Consider the following 13,762-nt stretch of genomic DNA (forward strand, 5'->3'; position numbering starts at 1 on the left):
GACGGAAGCGCAAATCACTTGTCAGCACTGATGAAGATGACCTGCAACTTTGAAGAAGAAGGCGACTGAACCCGCAGGACAAAGGAACTCCTGTATGAGCCTGGTGGAAGGTGGCTGTTCCACAGAGCTGTGGCAGAAGCTGCGCAGCTGGCATCACGTGAGCAAAGCGGTGAGGCGCGCCGGACGCGAAGGCAGCGCGTCGGGTTTAATTAGTTACTTCTTTCGGTGGGGAGTTGCGACTTGCATGTTTTAACAAGAAACCCCTCGATGGGAGCTGTGTTTATTATTTCTTCCCCGACTTTTCTTCGGTAAATACTAAGTTCTACTTTTCTCTCGAACATCCCTCGCTCGTGCTTCTTACATATCTTGCGTCCCCCAAGAGTTCTATACCCTTGTGTTCAAAAGTCTTTTTTCTTCATTTAACGCCATCGTCCTCCAACCTTCGCCATGTCCGTCGTCTCTCTTCTCGGGGTCAAGATTGTGAACAATCCTGCCCCTTTCCTTGCCCCATACCAGTTTGAGATCACCTTCGAGTGCCTGGAACAGCTTCAAAAAGGTACAAGACAAGAAATTTCATCCCAGTCCGATCTATTGTGGCTAACAGCTCAACTCCCAGACCTGGAATGGAAACTCACTTACGTTGGTTCCGCTACATCGTGAGTTAACTCCCAATGACTGCAAGGAAATTACAGTTTTGCTGACCTCTGTAGGTCTGAATATGACCAGGAACTCGACTCCCTTCTCGTCGGACCCATCCCTGTTGGTGTCAACAAGTTCATCTTCGAGGCCGATCCTCCAGACCTAAAGCGCATCCCTACCTCGGAAATCCTTGGAGTGACTGTCATCCTTCTCACTTGCAGCTACGATGGCAGAGAGTTTGTTCGTGTGGGATACTACGTGAATAACGAATACGATTCGGAGGAGCTTACCCAAGATCCGCCCGCAAAGCCGATCATTGAACGAATCCGTCGGAACATTCTGGCGGAGAAACCAAGAGTGACTAGATTCGCTATCAAGTGGTATGATGATTCAATTAATCTTGAATGCCTGCAATAAGTTATATCTGACTTTTTTAACTGTATAGGGATTCGGAGGAAGATGCTCCTGCAGAATACCCGCCAGACCAACCCGAGGCAGACCTGGAAGATGACGGTGCTGCTTATGGTGCCGAGGAAGCTGAGCTTGAGGCTGCCCTGGTCAAGGAGCTTGAAGAGGTCGAAAAGGATGCGACCAAGGGCGGTGACCATGAGATGGAGGGTGCCGAGGTGACAACGGGCAAGGAGGACGAAGAAGAAGATATTTCCGACGCCGAGAGTGAGGATATCGAGGATGAGAGTGATGACGAGGAGGACGACCTTGACGAAGACGAGGGTGGAGACGCCGACGAAGATGTCGAGATGGGCGATGATTCCGAACAAAAAGATACGAACAATGCCGCCGAGCATCACCATCAGCAGCCGGATATCATGGTGCACTAAGCCAGAACCACTCGATGGCCTCTCTTTTGGTTTACATCTCATCTCGCATGATTTTACGATTGTGTTGCAACGTTTACGACTGAAGCTTTTTGCTCGATCATGTTTGTTTGATTTTGCGGCATTTATTTACATGATATAGAAACAACATAATTTGAACACAGAACCACACCGCATCCCTATTTTCTTTAAGACAGGCCTCAAGCAAGGACCAAGCGAGGGATATGCATGGCTGTAATCCGCAGTTACACATTCATTCTACACTCTGCAAGACTGGCAGTGGCCCCAGCAACGCGTGCCTCGCCATGCTCCATGCAAGGCATGTCGACTTTTACCCTTGAATGATAGCCAGGTGGCGAGGGATTAGGCCTAGTGCGAATTCATTCAGTTTTGGCATTACAGAGTAGCTTTCATGAATTTGGGGTTTGAAATGAACTCTGTGTATTTGTACGGGGTGCCCATAGTTATATATCATCATAGTTCAAGAGTTCAAGGCGGGGAGTGTTCAGGAGGATCAGGCAATGAGTCGCTTTTTCTTGAGAAATTACTAGAGCCTGGCATGCTAGAGTCACTTGCAGAACGGTGGATATGTCTGTTCGAATGAACGCCAAAGAACTGGGTATGTATGTGGCTTTGGGAATAGAGACGTCTAACTATAATGTAATTTTCTGCTTTTCCAGGATCACAGCATCATAGACCAAATTTCGACCCAAGTGCTATAAGGACGTTAGTCAGGTTTGCTATCAAACACGATCAAGAAACTTACCACCAAGGATTGCTTTCTTCTTCTGGTTCTGCACGTATTTGTTGACATCACGGGCCCAGTTGCTGCTGTTCTCTTCCAGCCGGTCCATGCTGTCACTGGCAAGACCCAGGCGTTCTGTCCGCTCCTGCACTTGACGGCTCATATATGACCAGTAGCCTTCTTGACTTGCTGATGATTGAGACATATTGGAGTTAGTCCGTCCCTCCCGTGCGAGCTTCCGTCGCTCTTGATCGTCTAGGCGCATCTGTTCCTGCATTCGTTTTGATGGGGGACGATCCGGACCTCCAACTGTGATGGTTAGATAATTAGCATCTGATTCGAGCTGACCATGGAAAAAATGGAGTGGACGTACTCAGAATATCCATATCGGCGGGTGAAATGTATTGTGTGCCAGAAATCCATTGCATGTTAGTGATTGTAGGACGCGCGGGGATGGTTGCTTGCGGATTGAAGAGTTGGTTATCCGATGGTCGTCTACAGAAATCGTCAGCATACCACTCGTTCTGACCAAGAGATCGACATACAGGCCAGCACCAGATCCCCAAACATTAAAGGCCGCCACCTCTGAGGGACCAGTCCAGGCCAGGATACTTCCATTGGCGCAGACCGTAGACTCCGAGAGGCGTCTCATCTCGACAATCTGATCAATACTGGTACAACCGATCTCCTTGAGACCAGGGATCGAGAAAGCGCGAGCTTTGCCATCGCCAAAAAGACCAACCAGACTGTAGCCTCGAGCTTCCGTCTTCACGACAGCAGCAGCATCGCATAGATAGTCATCCCAGGACTTGTGAGCGCCCTTGGATGTAGCCGGTTTGAAGATCCTGCAACCAGAAACGGTTACAGCAATGACGACTCCATTAACCTTGCCGCCGGACCTAAGGCTTCCAACCAAATTTGGGTTAGCTACCGCAGGGCTGCCATTATCTGCATCAATGGGTATGATGTTAAGGACTCTGTCGTCGAGCTGGGTTACGCCAGCAAATTGAGCCATGTAAGCCCCATCGTTTCCTGGGAGAATCTTGAAAGTGGCCAAGTTGCCTCGGTTAGTTCCTACAAAGCAGCAAATGCTAGAATAGTCTGGGGAATTCTGTTAGCATGGACTGATGATCTTTCAGGCCCAATAGTAACCTACCTTCGTCATCCAATGTCAAGACACCAAATTCAATGCTTGTGGGCCATTCTGGACCAGCGCTCTCGGTTGCCCGATGCTTGAGGAAACTGCCACGTTTGCTTGTTTTGACGAAGTCAGACACATTGGCCGCGTGGATGACTGCTGGCCCACGAAGATCCAGAATAGTGAGGCTACCATTTTGGAAACCGGCCGCGACGAAGCCTACATGACTATGCTTCAGAGCAGTCACAGCACCCTGTTGCATGTTGAGCAGGGTGAGAGGAAGCATGCCTTGCTTGAGCCCCGGATCAGCTCGGTGACTGATTCGAGTCAGCTTCCCTGCTCCTTCATTGACACCTGGAGGTTCTTCATGGCCAAAGTTGCTGTTGCTGCCCCATCGGAACACCACAACTTCGCCGGTTTTCAACCCAACTGATAATTCGCCTGTAGACCCGCTGACAGACATTTCAGCCACTTCTACATCACTCACACGCCCTACAGCGCGAGACAAATTCACTTGGATAACGTCCGCATTTTCGATCTCGTCGTCATGACCGACGTCCCAGAGACGTATGGTTCCATCAGCGTGGGCAGTTGAGATGATGTTTCGATCCTCAAATCGTTTGAGCGATCTCTTTCCTTCTGCACCACCGATAGCGAATTTGGGGCCCTGAGATCTTCGTTCCCTTAGGCCCAGCCAAGCAGAACGGTCAATGGGAGTCATATTCATTTTGGTGACGAAAGGATGAACGAAAGAAAGGTAGGGGTGTATCATGTTAGAAGGTGTAATCGCATGGCCACTGGGAAAACTGAGAGTGATCAATTCGCCATAAGACGAGAGAGTAAGAAGAGCGATAGGATCGTGAGCACCAGCGTAGAAGGGCGACGCGCGCGGAATGAGGCAAAAGTCAACAACATCGACACCAGGAGGCGTTGGGATGTTGAGGATCTGCCTTGGATTCTCGAAATAGCTTGTGATCATTGGCCAGGTAGACGTCTGATAATTAGGAGTTCCGCCGAAGTCAATAAAGGTCAAGCCCTTGTTAGCTTCAGCTTTAGGCCGCCCACCTGCAATCAGCAGGCCACTATCCTCGCCATTGGCCTTGACACACCATGCAATCTGCTTAATGGGTTCCCTGAAAATGACATCGGCAGTTGAGAGGCGCCGGTTTGGACTGGCACCAGGTTCGTCGATGTGGGTAGCTTCCATCGTCCGAGCCAAGATCTTGCGGCCATCCTTTGAGTCCCAGAATACCAAGCTGTTGTCATCGTGAACAGTCAAGACAAAGATTCCGTTAGGGTGCCAAAGTGCCCTGGTTAGCTTAGGCCTGCGCGTATCCTGCGAAGGGACCTCTGAATTGCCGCCAACCGCACCCGCGGGCACTTCATACTCGAAGTATTTCTGGGCTATGTTCTGTTTGAAGGTAAACGTGACAGCTCCCTCGGGATACCCAACCAGGATCTTGCCAATATCACGAGGTGAGAAGGCCAGGGAGAGGACCGGACACAACCGTGCTCGCGGATTGCGCTGAGCCCAGAGGTTGGGGACTCTAAATGGTGTCAAAGTCTCTCGATCGAGATCGTAAGCGATGATGTCGCCTGCGCATAGCATTTAGTACCACGAAAGATTGTTTCTATAGGCACAGTCCTCAGTCTACGCACCATTCTGTAACCCAATAAAGGCATAGTCGAGACTAGGATCCGTCAATAACGCGGTGGCATGGCTCGGCGGCGCATATGACACCAATATTTTCTGGGCCTCGAGCGAATAGATAGTGACATCGCTCTTCGAATCAACAACGATCAGTTTGTCCGCGCAGAACTGGATGAGTTTGGCGGACGCCTTGCGCGGTAAAGCAAAGACGGCCGACACCCGGCGCTGTCCAAAGACATAGACCTGACCACTGCCAAACTGCGTATCGCTAGTCCCTGCAGCCAGCAGAGACTGGACAGGATCGTATGCAAATGCACTGATCTGGGAGTTCACACCACATCGAGCGTACTACAAGTAGAGCAATCGTCAATATGTTGGCTCAACGGGCAAAAAAATGTCGGTGCCTAGGGCAGCCAAGACATACATCATCAAGAACGAAGAAGTCCGGGGAGAGACCATCGGAGAAGTCTTTCTGGATTCCGCTTTGCTTCCCTCTTAAGAAGTGAGCCATTTTGACGGTATATACGGCCTCATAGATCAGTAGGAGAATGAAAAGGAGGGAAGGATTGAGAGAGAAGCATGAAGTAGATAGACTGTTCGATGATAGACCGCATCAAAGGGTGCGGAGTGGAAGCACCCCACCGCCCAGCAAAAGTGGCTTAATTGGGACTAGTTCGGGTCGACCGCGGAATTTCTGCTGACATCATCAGCCTTGAGGAAGGCTAGCCCCCGCTCTTGGCTGATCACATGAAAGGAACCCCAATTCTGGTCAACTGGCGAGCTATTATATTAATATTGGGATAGAAGTGAGGGCGAGAGTCAAGTTCAGACATCCTATTGAATAGCAATGGTGATGAGTACTAGAGTCCTCCCGGTGCTTCCGTTTGTTTTAAGAGAGAGAGTTTTGCACAGTCTATGTCACCAAACTGTTCTCATGTAGTGGTACCCGAACTATATACATTTAGTGACGACCAGACACAAACTGAAATGATGGGATCTCTTTTGAGAAACATCCCCGATCTCCTTGCTATGGACTGATGCAACGATGCCTTATTGCTCTAAATTCTATACCGAAACATACGTGCGCCCACCTAAACGCCGGAATGAGTTGCTAGATCAGGAACCTGCCTGAGTGTGGGCGACTTCAATGACAGCCATCTTTGCTATGACTCTAGTCAAGCGCCTCCTTGCTTCAATTTCTGCACTCGAGTCTCGGTTTCGATAGTACTGTACCGTAGTGTCGTGTATCGAACGATAGCAGGTATACCTTGGAAGAGGTCGGTGAGCGTCCTTCTTTCTTCGGTCGTATGTAGTTAGGAACGATGGGGTATACATACAATAACTGTCGAATCGAATGCGGCTCACTTCCTATATGTCGCGATGCAAACCCATCCAGCACGGCCGGGGATGGGTCTTCGAAGATTTGCGCCAGGTATACATCGCCCCAGAGTGCACTGCCGAGCCCCACAACCCCTAATAGTTTCTTTGAAACCGGGTCTAGTAGTACGGTCGAGGGTCGCCCAAAATCACATATCACGAGCCGTGGTACTTTGACGTCGTCTAAGACTGGGGACAACCGACAGATCTGATGTCGGATCTCTGCGTAGGGTAGATGAACAAAGACATCTTCCGAGTCACGAAGAATACTTTCGAACAGGGCAAGGAAGGCTTCCCGCCATGATCGTGTCCCTGTTCCCAAAGCGACCTGTTCAAGAGACCCGAAATTGTGGGCAATGTGTTGCCCGATCACATTTACTAAGAAGCCCAGTTGCCGGTCGATGTCCTGCCGACCCTGAGTGGTAAGCCGGCTTGCCATTTCGTCCAATGTTGGGCCAGGGAGGTATTGCCGCAGAAGGAAGGCCGGCCCAAGGCGGGTATTCTGCTGCTCATAATGAAGAAGTGAGGGAATGCATGGTACTGAGCTCTGCTTCAGAAGGCTCAGCACCCGTGCTTCTGTCCACAGCAGAGATTGTTCGCGTCGTAGAAGCGGGGTTGTTGATCTTGGAGCGCTTTTCAAAAGCAGCCGGGCACCGTTGGATAGTGTGAGGAGACGAAGAGAATGCAGGTGGCCATCCAAGGATTGAATGCTTCTCACGTTTACAGCTGGGGGCAGAAAATGTCCAAGAATCATGCTGAGCTTGTTTGGCGGTTCCACCCCAACAGGTGCTGGTAGCTCTCGGATCGGAGACATGGTAAATGAATTTCGTCTCTATGGTTCCTTCTGAAGTAGGATTCAATATCATTTTAACCTGACCTGACCCGACCCATTTTCTGAGTTCAAGGGCAATCAAGAAGACCGGAGCAACATCGATCTGACACAGCCCTGTATAGGGAAATGGATAGAGAATATGGTCGTGTCCTGACCTCTGGGACATGAACGGCGCGCAGATCTTCGTGACAAATCATCATTGATCTCCTTGTGTGGTCCACGCAATGTCACCAAAGCAACACCTCCATATGATTGAAGGGAGTGGGCTATTCGCTTCCACGTACGGAGTAATAATGTGAATGGCAATAACAAACGAGAAGAAGAGACAGCTCACGATCGCACCCCACTGGTGCAGTCACTGCGTCCAACAGTAGTGTGCCGTAGACGAGAAATGGAGTAAAGACCCTGACCTGAAGCATTCAGCCGGGGTTCTAGAAGCGGAAACTTAGCGACATATTGGCGATAGCGCCTTGATTTGGGCGGGTGGTGGAGGTATTGCCGTTCATACGTTGGCTGGCAATGCTGATGGATGGATAACTAAGTGATAACTAAAAGATGCGAAGAACCAGACAGAAGCTGGAACCACAAACAGAAGCTCGCTTCAGCGATCCACACGGCAGGAAGTTGCTCTTGGAGACGATCCGAGTGACATTGCGGACTGGGGTCTCGCCTAAGTCTCCCGCTCTGAGAAAGGCGCAATCTCGTTTACTTTATTCGGGCCAATCAGACAGCCGCTTTGCCGAACAAACGACGAACAAGACACAGGACCGCAAGTCCAGTACCTACTTAGGAGGATTCGAGTTTTTGGACGGACACCTACGAACCACGAGGAAATGGCACACTTTGGTCTGCTCGCTTATCTTATGATAGGTGTTGTGTTCCCTCGTACTTTCAGGGCGTTCGCATCACTTGTCGGTTATCTAGTAATAATACGAATTTACGAATGATCGCAAGCCTTTTCTTAATTTCCCGGTAGTGGTGTCCAAGAGTTGGGTAGTGGTTACTGGCTAATAGTTGTGGCTAAACCATACTAACCAGCCAGAGGTTGTGGGCTGAAGAGTTCTAGTATTGATTGGATTCTCAGTCGCTTGATCATACAGGCGACTGAGTCAAGTCAGGGTGTCAGAGAGACACCTGGGCAATTTGACATCTTCTAGAAACCTAGTCAAGCGATACAAATGATAAATAAGCTTGTGCCACTTTTCCAGCCAGCATGTGATGTCAGGAGATCCAACCAAATTGCCACCCATCCGCTTCTGTTTGCGCTAAGTGTGTGGCCGGAGAAACACCAGTCATGATTTTGATCATAATGATCGAGAAAATACTCAGTCGTAGTTGAACCGAGATTGTTGACGGAGGTGGCATATGCCTGTACCACAAGGAGCAGAGATGGGAGCGTATCGACATCTGCATTCCAGACGAGCCCATGATACCCCGTCTCCATCCAGGGGATGATCATCTCTCCAGTCTTATCAGGAGTTCGCACCCTCGGAGACCTGCGGGTTGGGCGTCGGGCTGTATAATTCAGCAAGGTTGTATCGTTTCAATTTATCGTAGTCGCTTGCTGCAACGCTTATACCGACAACATTCTGCATCGTGATTCGACGTGATTAGTGGATCGAAGAGGGACCCCATCGGGCGAGGCTGCACTGTAAGCGACTCACCTGAATCAAATGGACAAGGATAATCAAATCATAATTTTTCAGGTCAACTGGGTGCTCGGGGCCCACGACATCTGCAATGGTTTTGATAACCCCATCCCTGTTGAACTTGTTGTTTCCCCTCACAGTAGGCCGAATGGCATACTGCGTTGTGGGCGGTTAGCATCTACCTTCCCAGAAGTTGCACCGCAGTCACCACATACCTTCTTGGGAGGGCCCCCGGAGTGGAAGTGGGGCTTCAAGATCTCTTTTGCGAAAGCTTCTAGATCAACGCTGAGAGTCTTGCGGATGGATTTCACAGGGGTCATCCGTTGAACCCAGCGACATCGCTTCGTTTCCGGATTTGCGTGCGCATCGAGGCAGACTTCATGCACCAGCTTTTCAGGATCTATCGACTTGTCGAATCGGATGAAGGTCACTGCGATGGGTTAGCATGGGCGCTCTTCTCAGAGATTTTGACTCTAAACAGGATCAATTACGAACCACATGGCATCTCCATACGGATGGCCTGGAATTGGCGTGGTTTCGCTGATCCAGGCTTCAGGCCAGCGATTTCTTTTCTGATCTGGGCCTCAATATCACCGTCATCTTCTCCTTCATCTGAGCCGGAATCTCCGTCATTGTTTCCATCCCCTGCTGTTTCGACGTGCTAATAGACATTGCGCATCAGATTGAAAGACGCACGATTTTGCAGATGAGGGGGGATGTCTTGGGTCGGTACTGACCTGGGAGAAGAGGTCTAGAGCTTCTGCAATGCATTTACCTTCTCTCCCCATATCACACGTTACAAACACCCCCCAATCACCGCTTTCAATGATTGCCTTGTTGCTCTTTTGGTTCTGCCATTTGCCTGCCCCCTATTATTGTGTCAGCGATGTGTCAGATCATCTCATATAAAGATGATATAAAGATGTGGCATCATGATAACGATCAGATACCAATCGTATGATCGGCACCCTTAATCCAGATTGTCGCAAGGGAAAGCCAACCTTTCTCTTCTTGGAGGACCCAACGGATGTGTTATCAGGCATAGCTCGCTTTGCGGCTGGTCCAGCCATTCACGCTCTTGCTTAACAGATGATGGTGAGAAACTTGATTGTGACACCAGAAGCCCCCTGAGGTATTTCTTTGCCCTGTGGAGTCACCGCTTGATATCTAACTAATAATAGCTAACCGTCATGTATGATTCCCAGAAAAGATTTGCAGGCGAGGGGCTATCCATTATCGCCTCCTAATTATCCATTGGTGGTCCGAAGATCATAGAGGGGTTGTCTGTCTGGTCAAAAAGTTCCAGCGTGCCGAACTGGGACTAGCGCAACGGGCGTCTGGTGAGATATCTGTTCGGTTCTTCCGGCTTAGGTGATCTAGTTAGTATCTACTGGTTACTAGTAGTTACTAGTTCGTCTTCCCAAGTCCACATCCAACATGTCTGCTGTTGATCGGCTCATCTTCGGCCGAGAGTTTCGGGTTCGCCTTGGAACTTATATCGGGTACAACGGGTACAATGGACCAAGCTTTTCAACAATGGATAGTTACCACGATGATTGACATCTCGTGAAGTCTGAAGAGGGATTTGCTCGAGAGAGACCTGAAAAAGGCATTATGAACGCTACCTAGCTAGATGAGTCGGGGAGAGAGAGGGAGAGAGAGAGAGCGTACTCAAGAATTGAGCGGTCAATTGAGTTTCAGATCTTCGAGCTTGGGTGTTTCATCAACACCGGCTTCAACGGCTTCAACGGCCAACAGACGGCAACTGCCACCGCCGGTGAGCATCTACTCTCTAGTTGTAAAACTGGATAGTGCTATCTCGGCGCCGTCGCCTCTGCGACACCCGGGAAAGTCAGTAACACGACTATCAAATGGTCCCATCACTGCTGAATTAAGCACCAATGCCAGTAACACATGACATCACGTTGTCCTCATGACGTACACGACACCTCACTGGAAGATGGCACGACAGTCTGATATGACTATTTAATGATCCTGGCCTGGACCTTGGTCGACGGTTTATTCCCTTCAATATACTTTTCACTCAACAATCACACCCTTTTATTTTCATCGCTCATCATCCCCTTGAAACGTCGTAATGGCGACCGATATTGCTACCAGGGAGCTCCGGAAGCCCATGCCTGTCGCTGAATATCTGTTCCGGCGACTGTATGAGGTGGGGGTTCGGTCTGTGCACGGTGTTCCTGGTGAGCAGTTCTCTCTGATAAGAACGTTATTCGAATGGTAGATGCTGATGAAGCTCGCTCAAGGCGACTATAACCTGGCTGCTTTAGATCTTCTTCCCAAGTGTAATCTTCGCTGGGTTGGAAACTGTAACGAGCTCAATGCAGGTACGTGCTAACCCCTCGGTCGCAGAATGCCCTCCCCAGGAAATCCTCGCGTCTTAGACTTACACTTACCCAAACAGGCTATGCTGCTGATGGATATGCACGTGTCAACGGAATGGGCGCCTTGGTTACTACCTTTGGTGTTGGTGAACTCTCAGCCCTCAACGCTATTGCCGGCGCATACTCCGAATTCGTCCCCATTGTCCATATCGTTGGTCAACCGAACACCACATCGCAACGTGATGGGATGTTGCTCCACCACACTCTCGGCAATGGAGACTTCAATGTCTTCGCCAGAATGAGTGCCGGTATCTCGACGACCATCGGACGGCTGAACGAGGCCCACGAAGCGGCTACACTCATCGACAACGCTATCCGAGAATGCTGGCTTCGCAGCCGACCCGTCTACATCACATTGCCAACTGATATGATTCTGAAGGATATTGAAGGAGACCGACTCGACACTCCACTTGATCTCTCCTTGCCACCTAACGATCCTGAGAAGGAAGACTATGTGGTCGATGTCGTTCTCAAGTACCTTCACGCCGCAAAGAAGCCTGTTATCCTGGTTGATGCCTGTGCCATTCGTCATAGAGTGCTACCTGAAGTGCATGACTTGATGGAAGCTTCTGGTCTGCCTACATTCGTCGCACCCATGGGCAAGGGAGCAGTTAACGAGGCCCACAAGAATTACGGCGGTGTTTATGCTGGTGATGGATCCAATGCTGGCGTGCGCGAGCAGGTGGAGGAGTCCGATCTGATCCTCAGCATCGGTGCCATCAAATCGGATTTCAACACGGCTGGGTTCACGTATCGCATTGGGCAGCTGAACACCATTGACTTCCACAGTACTTATGTGCGAGTGCGATACTCGGAGTACCCCGACATCAACATGAAGGGTGTTTTGAGAAAGGTCATTCAGAGACTCGGTCATGTCAATGCTCTACCCGTGAACGTTGTCAGCAACACTATCCCCGTCGATGAGCAGGCATCGGGCAATGATGTCATCTCCCACAGATGGTTCTGGCCCAGGATTGGACAATGGTTGCAAGAGAACGATATCGTGATCACAGAAACCGGAACGGCGAACTTCGGCATCTGGGAGACTCGGTTCCCTGCCGGTGTTACGGCGATCAGCCAAGTCCTCTGGGGCAGCATTGGCTATTCAGTTGGCGCTTGTCAGGGAGCTGCATTGGCCGCCAAGGAGCAGGGCAATCGTCGTACCATCCTGTTGGTCGGTGACGGTAGCTTCCAGTTGACCGTGCAGGAGGTCAGCACCATGATCAGGAATAAGCTCAACCCCATCATGTAAGTCTTCAAAGTGAGGCATTTTAGAGTGGCACCAGGCTAACCCTAGATCTCAGCTTCGTGATCTGCAACCAAGGATATACCATCGAGCGGTACATTCACGGATGGGATGCCGGATACAACGATATCCAGGAATGGGACAACAAGAACATCCCCACCGTATTCGGAGGAGGCGACTTCTACAAGGGTTATGTGGTTAAGACCCAGGATGAGATGAACAAGCTCTTCGAGAACGAGGAATTCGCTTCCGCCCCATGCCTCCAGGTAAGCTAGCATGTTTGAACTGCAGTTGAATTGTTGAGGTACTGACATATATACACAGCTGGTCGAGCTCCATATGCCACGCGACGACGCCCCCTCGGCCCTCAAGCTGACCGCCGATGCCGCGGCCGCGCGCAACCGATAGAGTGTTTGCATGCAGACCCTACAGGGGAGAGAAGCACTGGTATTCACGATGGCAGTAATGACGAATATTGCAATGATATCTTCCCGGCAGTAGCCAATTAAATAATAATTAGGTAGTTAATGATCAACCACTTCAGGAGATAACTACGAGACCTATCCGACATCAAACTCGAGGATCAATGAATTCGGACTAGAGTGGACGATCGTAAGCAGGGTGCTTATCTGGTTGACCCGTTCATCCTCCTCGAACTAGTGGAAGAGTGGATCGCGTAATAGGGCTGAGGCCATTCACCGTTGTCGACAATTGGACATGAGTACTCCGTATGTAAGATGTTGGAAGTGTTGCGGAACGGGATCATAGAGCCACCACTTTTAATGGCTGAATCAAGGATTTCTGTGGGTTCAAACTGAGGGAAAGCGATAGACTAAGTTCTCCCTCGGATCTGATATTCCGCTCACCAGATTACTATAATTGTCTGTGTTGCAAAGCAAGGTAAACTTGTTGTAGTTCTTCAGTTAGTTGGATGGAATCGGAGGGCCACGTGATGACCGACGAGGCAGCAAGGCCGCAAGGCGCCAAGGCGTCCAGCGCATCAAAGCTCTCCATCAATAACAAAACCTTTTGGCTGGATCTCGATTACGATTGATCACTTCGGCATCAGAAAGACAAGGGAGAATGTTGTCCCTCATTACTCTCCCAATCTTTATCTAAACAATGTCAAAAATGACAAAATTGCCATGTTAATCCCATCCTACCGCCGCCAAGACTCTAGCCACTGCTATCTTTCCCTTCTCTAATCTTGAGTCTGCTGTCTACTGTCTAGCCTGTCTCCG

General features: G+C 49.9%; 5 protein-coding genes across 5 annotated transcripts, besides 1 other annotated feature; 2 read left to right on the plus strand and 3 right to left on the minus strand.

Annotated features, from left to right (window-relative positions):
* Positions 1-447: 447 nt before the first annotated feature.
* On the plus strand, positions 448-1,478 carry asf1 (nucleosome assembly factor ASF1; the record flags this gene model as incomplete). The annotated part of the gene is made up of 4 exons (XM_001271105.1): positions 448-556; positions 617-656; positions 711-1,019; positions 1,085-1,478. 4 exons carry the CDS (start codon positions 448-450, stop codon positions 1,476-1,478), a joined length of 852 nt encoding a protein of 283 aa, XP_001271106.1.
* A 687-nt stretch (positions 1,479-2,165) lies between these two features.
* On the minus strand, positions 2,166-5,520 carry ACLA_038960 (putative SNARE-dependent exocytosis protein (Sro7); the record flags this gene model as incomplete). The annotated part of the gene is made up of 7 exons (XM_001271106.1): positions 2,166-2,191; positions 2,242-2,529; positions 2,594-2,715; positions 2,766-3,321; positions 3,377-4,954; positions 5,018-5,357; positions 5,434-5,520. 7 exons carry the CDS (start codon positions 5,518-5,520, stop codon positions 2,166-2,168), a joined length of 2,997 nt encoding a protein of 998 aa, XP_001271107.1.
* Positions 5,521-6,184: 664 nt separating this feature from the next.
* On the minus strand, positions 6,185-7,200 carry ACLA_038970 (uncharacterized protein; the record flags this gene model as incomplete). The annotated part of the gene is made up of 2 exons (XM_001271107.1): positions 6,185-6,236; positions 6,347-7,200. 2 exons carry the CDS (start codon positions 7,198-7,200, stop codon positions 6,185-6,187), a joined length of 906 nt encoding a protein of 301 aa, XP_001271108.1.
* A 1,490-nt stretch (positions 7,201-8,690) lies between these two features.
* On the minus strand, positions 8,691-9,655 carry ACLA_038980 (THUMP domain-containing protein; the record flags this gene model as incomplete). The annotated part of the gene is made up of 5 exons (XM_001271108.1): positions 8,691-8,807; positions 8,883-9,023; positions 9,083-9,297; positions 9,363-9,528; positions 9,605-9,655. The coding sequence occupies 5 exons, from the start codon at positions 9,653-9,655 to the stop codon at positions 8,691-8,693; spliced, it is 690 nt and encodes a 229-aa protein (XP_001271109.1).
* An 855-nt stretch (positions 9,656-10,510) lies between these two features.
* Positions 10,511-10,533: a microsatellite.
* A 432-nt stretch (positions 10,534-10,965) lies between these two features.
* ACLA_038990 (alpha-keto acid decarboxylase family protein) lies at positions 10,966-12,929 on the plus strand (the record flags this gene model as incomplete). The annotated part of the gene is made up of 5 exons (XM_001271109.1): positions 10,966-11,074; positions 11,138-11,218; positions 11,296-12,523; positions 12,580-12,787; positions 12,846-12,929. The coding sequence occupies 5 exons, from the start codon at positions 10,966-10,968 to the stop codon at positions 12,927-12,929; spliced, it is 1,710 nt and encodes a 569-aa protein (XP_001271110.1).
* Between the last annotated feature and the right edge of the window lie 833 nt (positions 12,930-13,762).

Source organism: Aspergillus clavatus, genomic scaffold (genome assembly GCF_000002715.2).
Source record: "Aspergillus clavatus NRRL 1 1099423829802 genomic scaffold, whole genome shotgun sequence".
In the NCBI taxonomy this organism is placed as follows: domain Eukaryota; kingdom Fungi; phylum Ascomycota; class Eurotiomycetes; order Eurotiales; family Aspergillaceae; genus Aspergillus; species Aspergillus clavatus.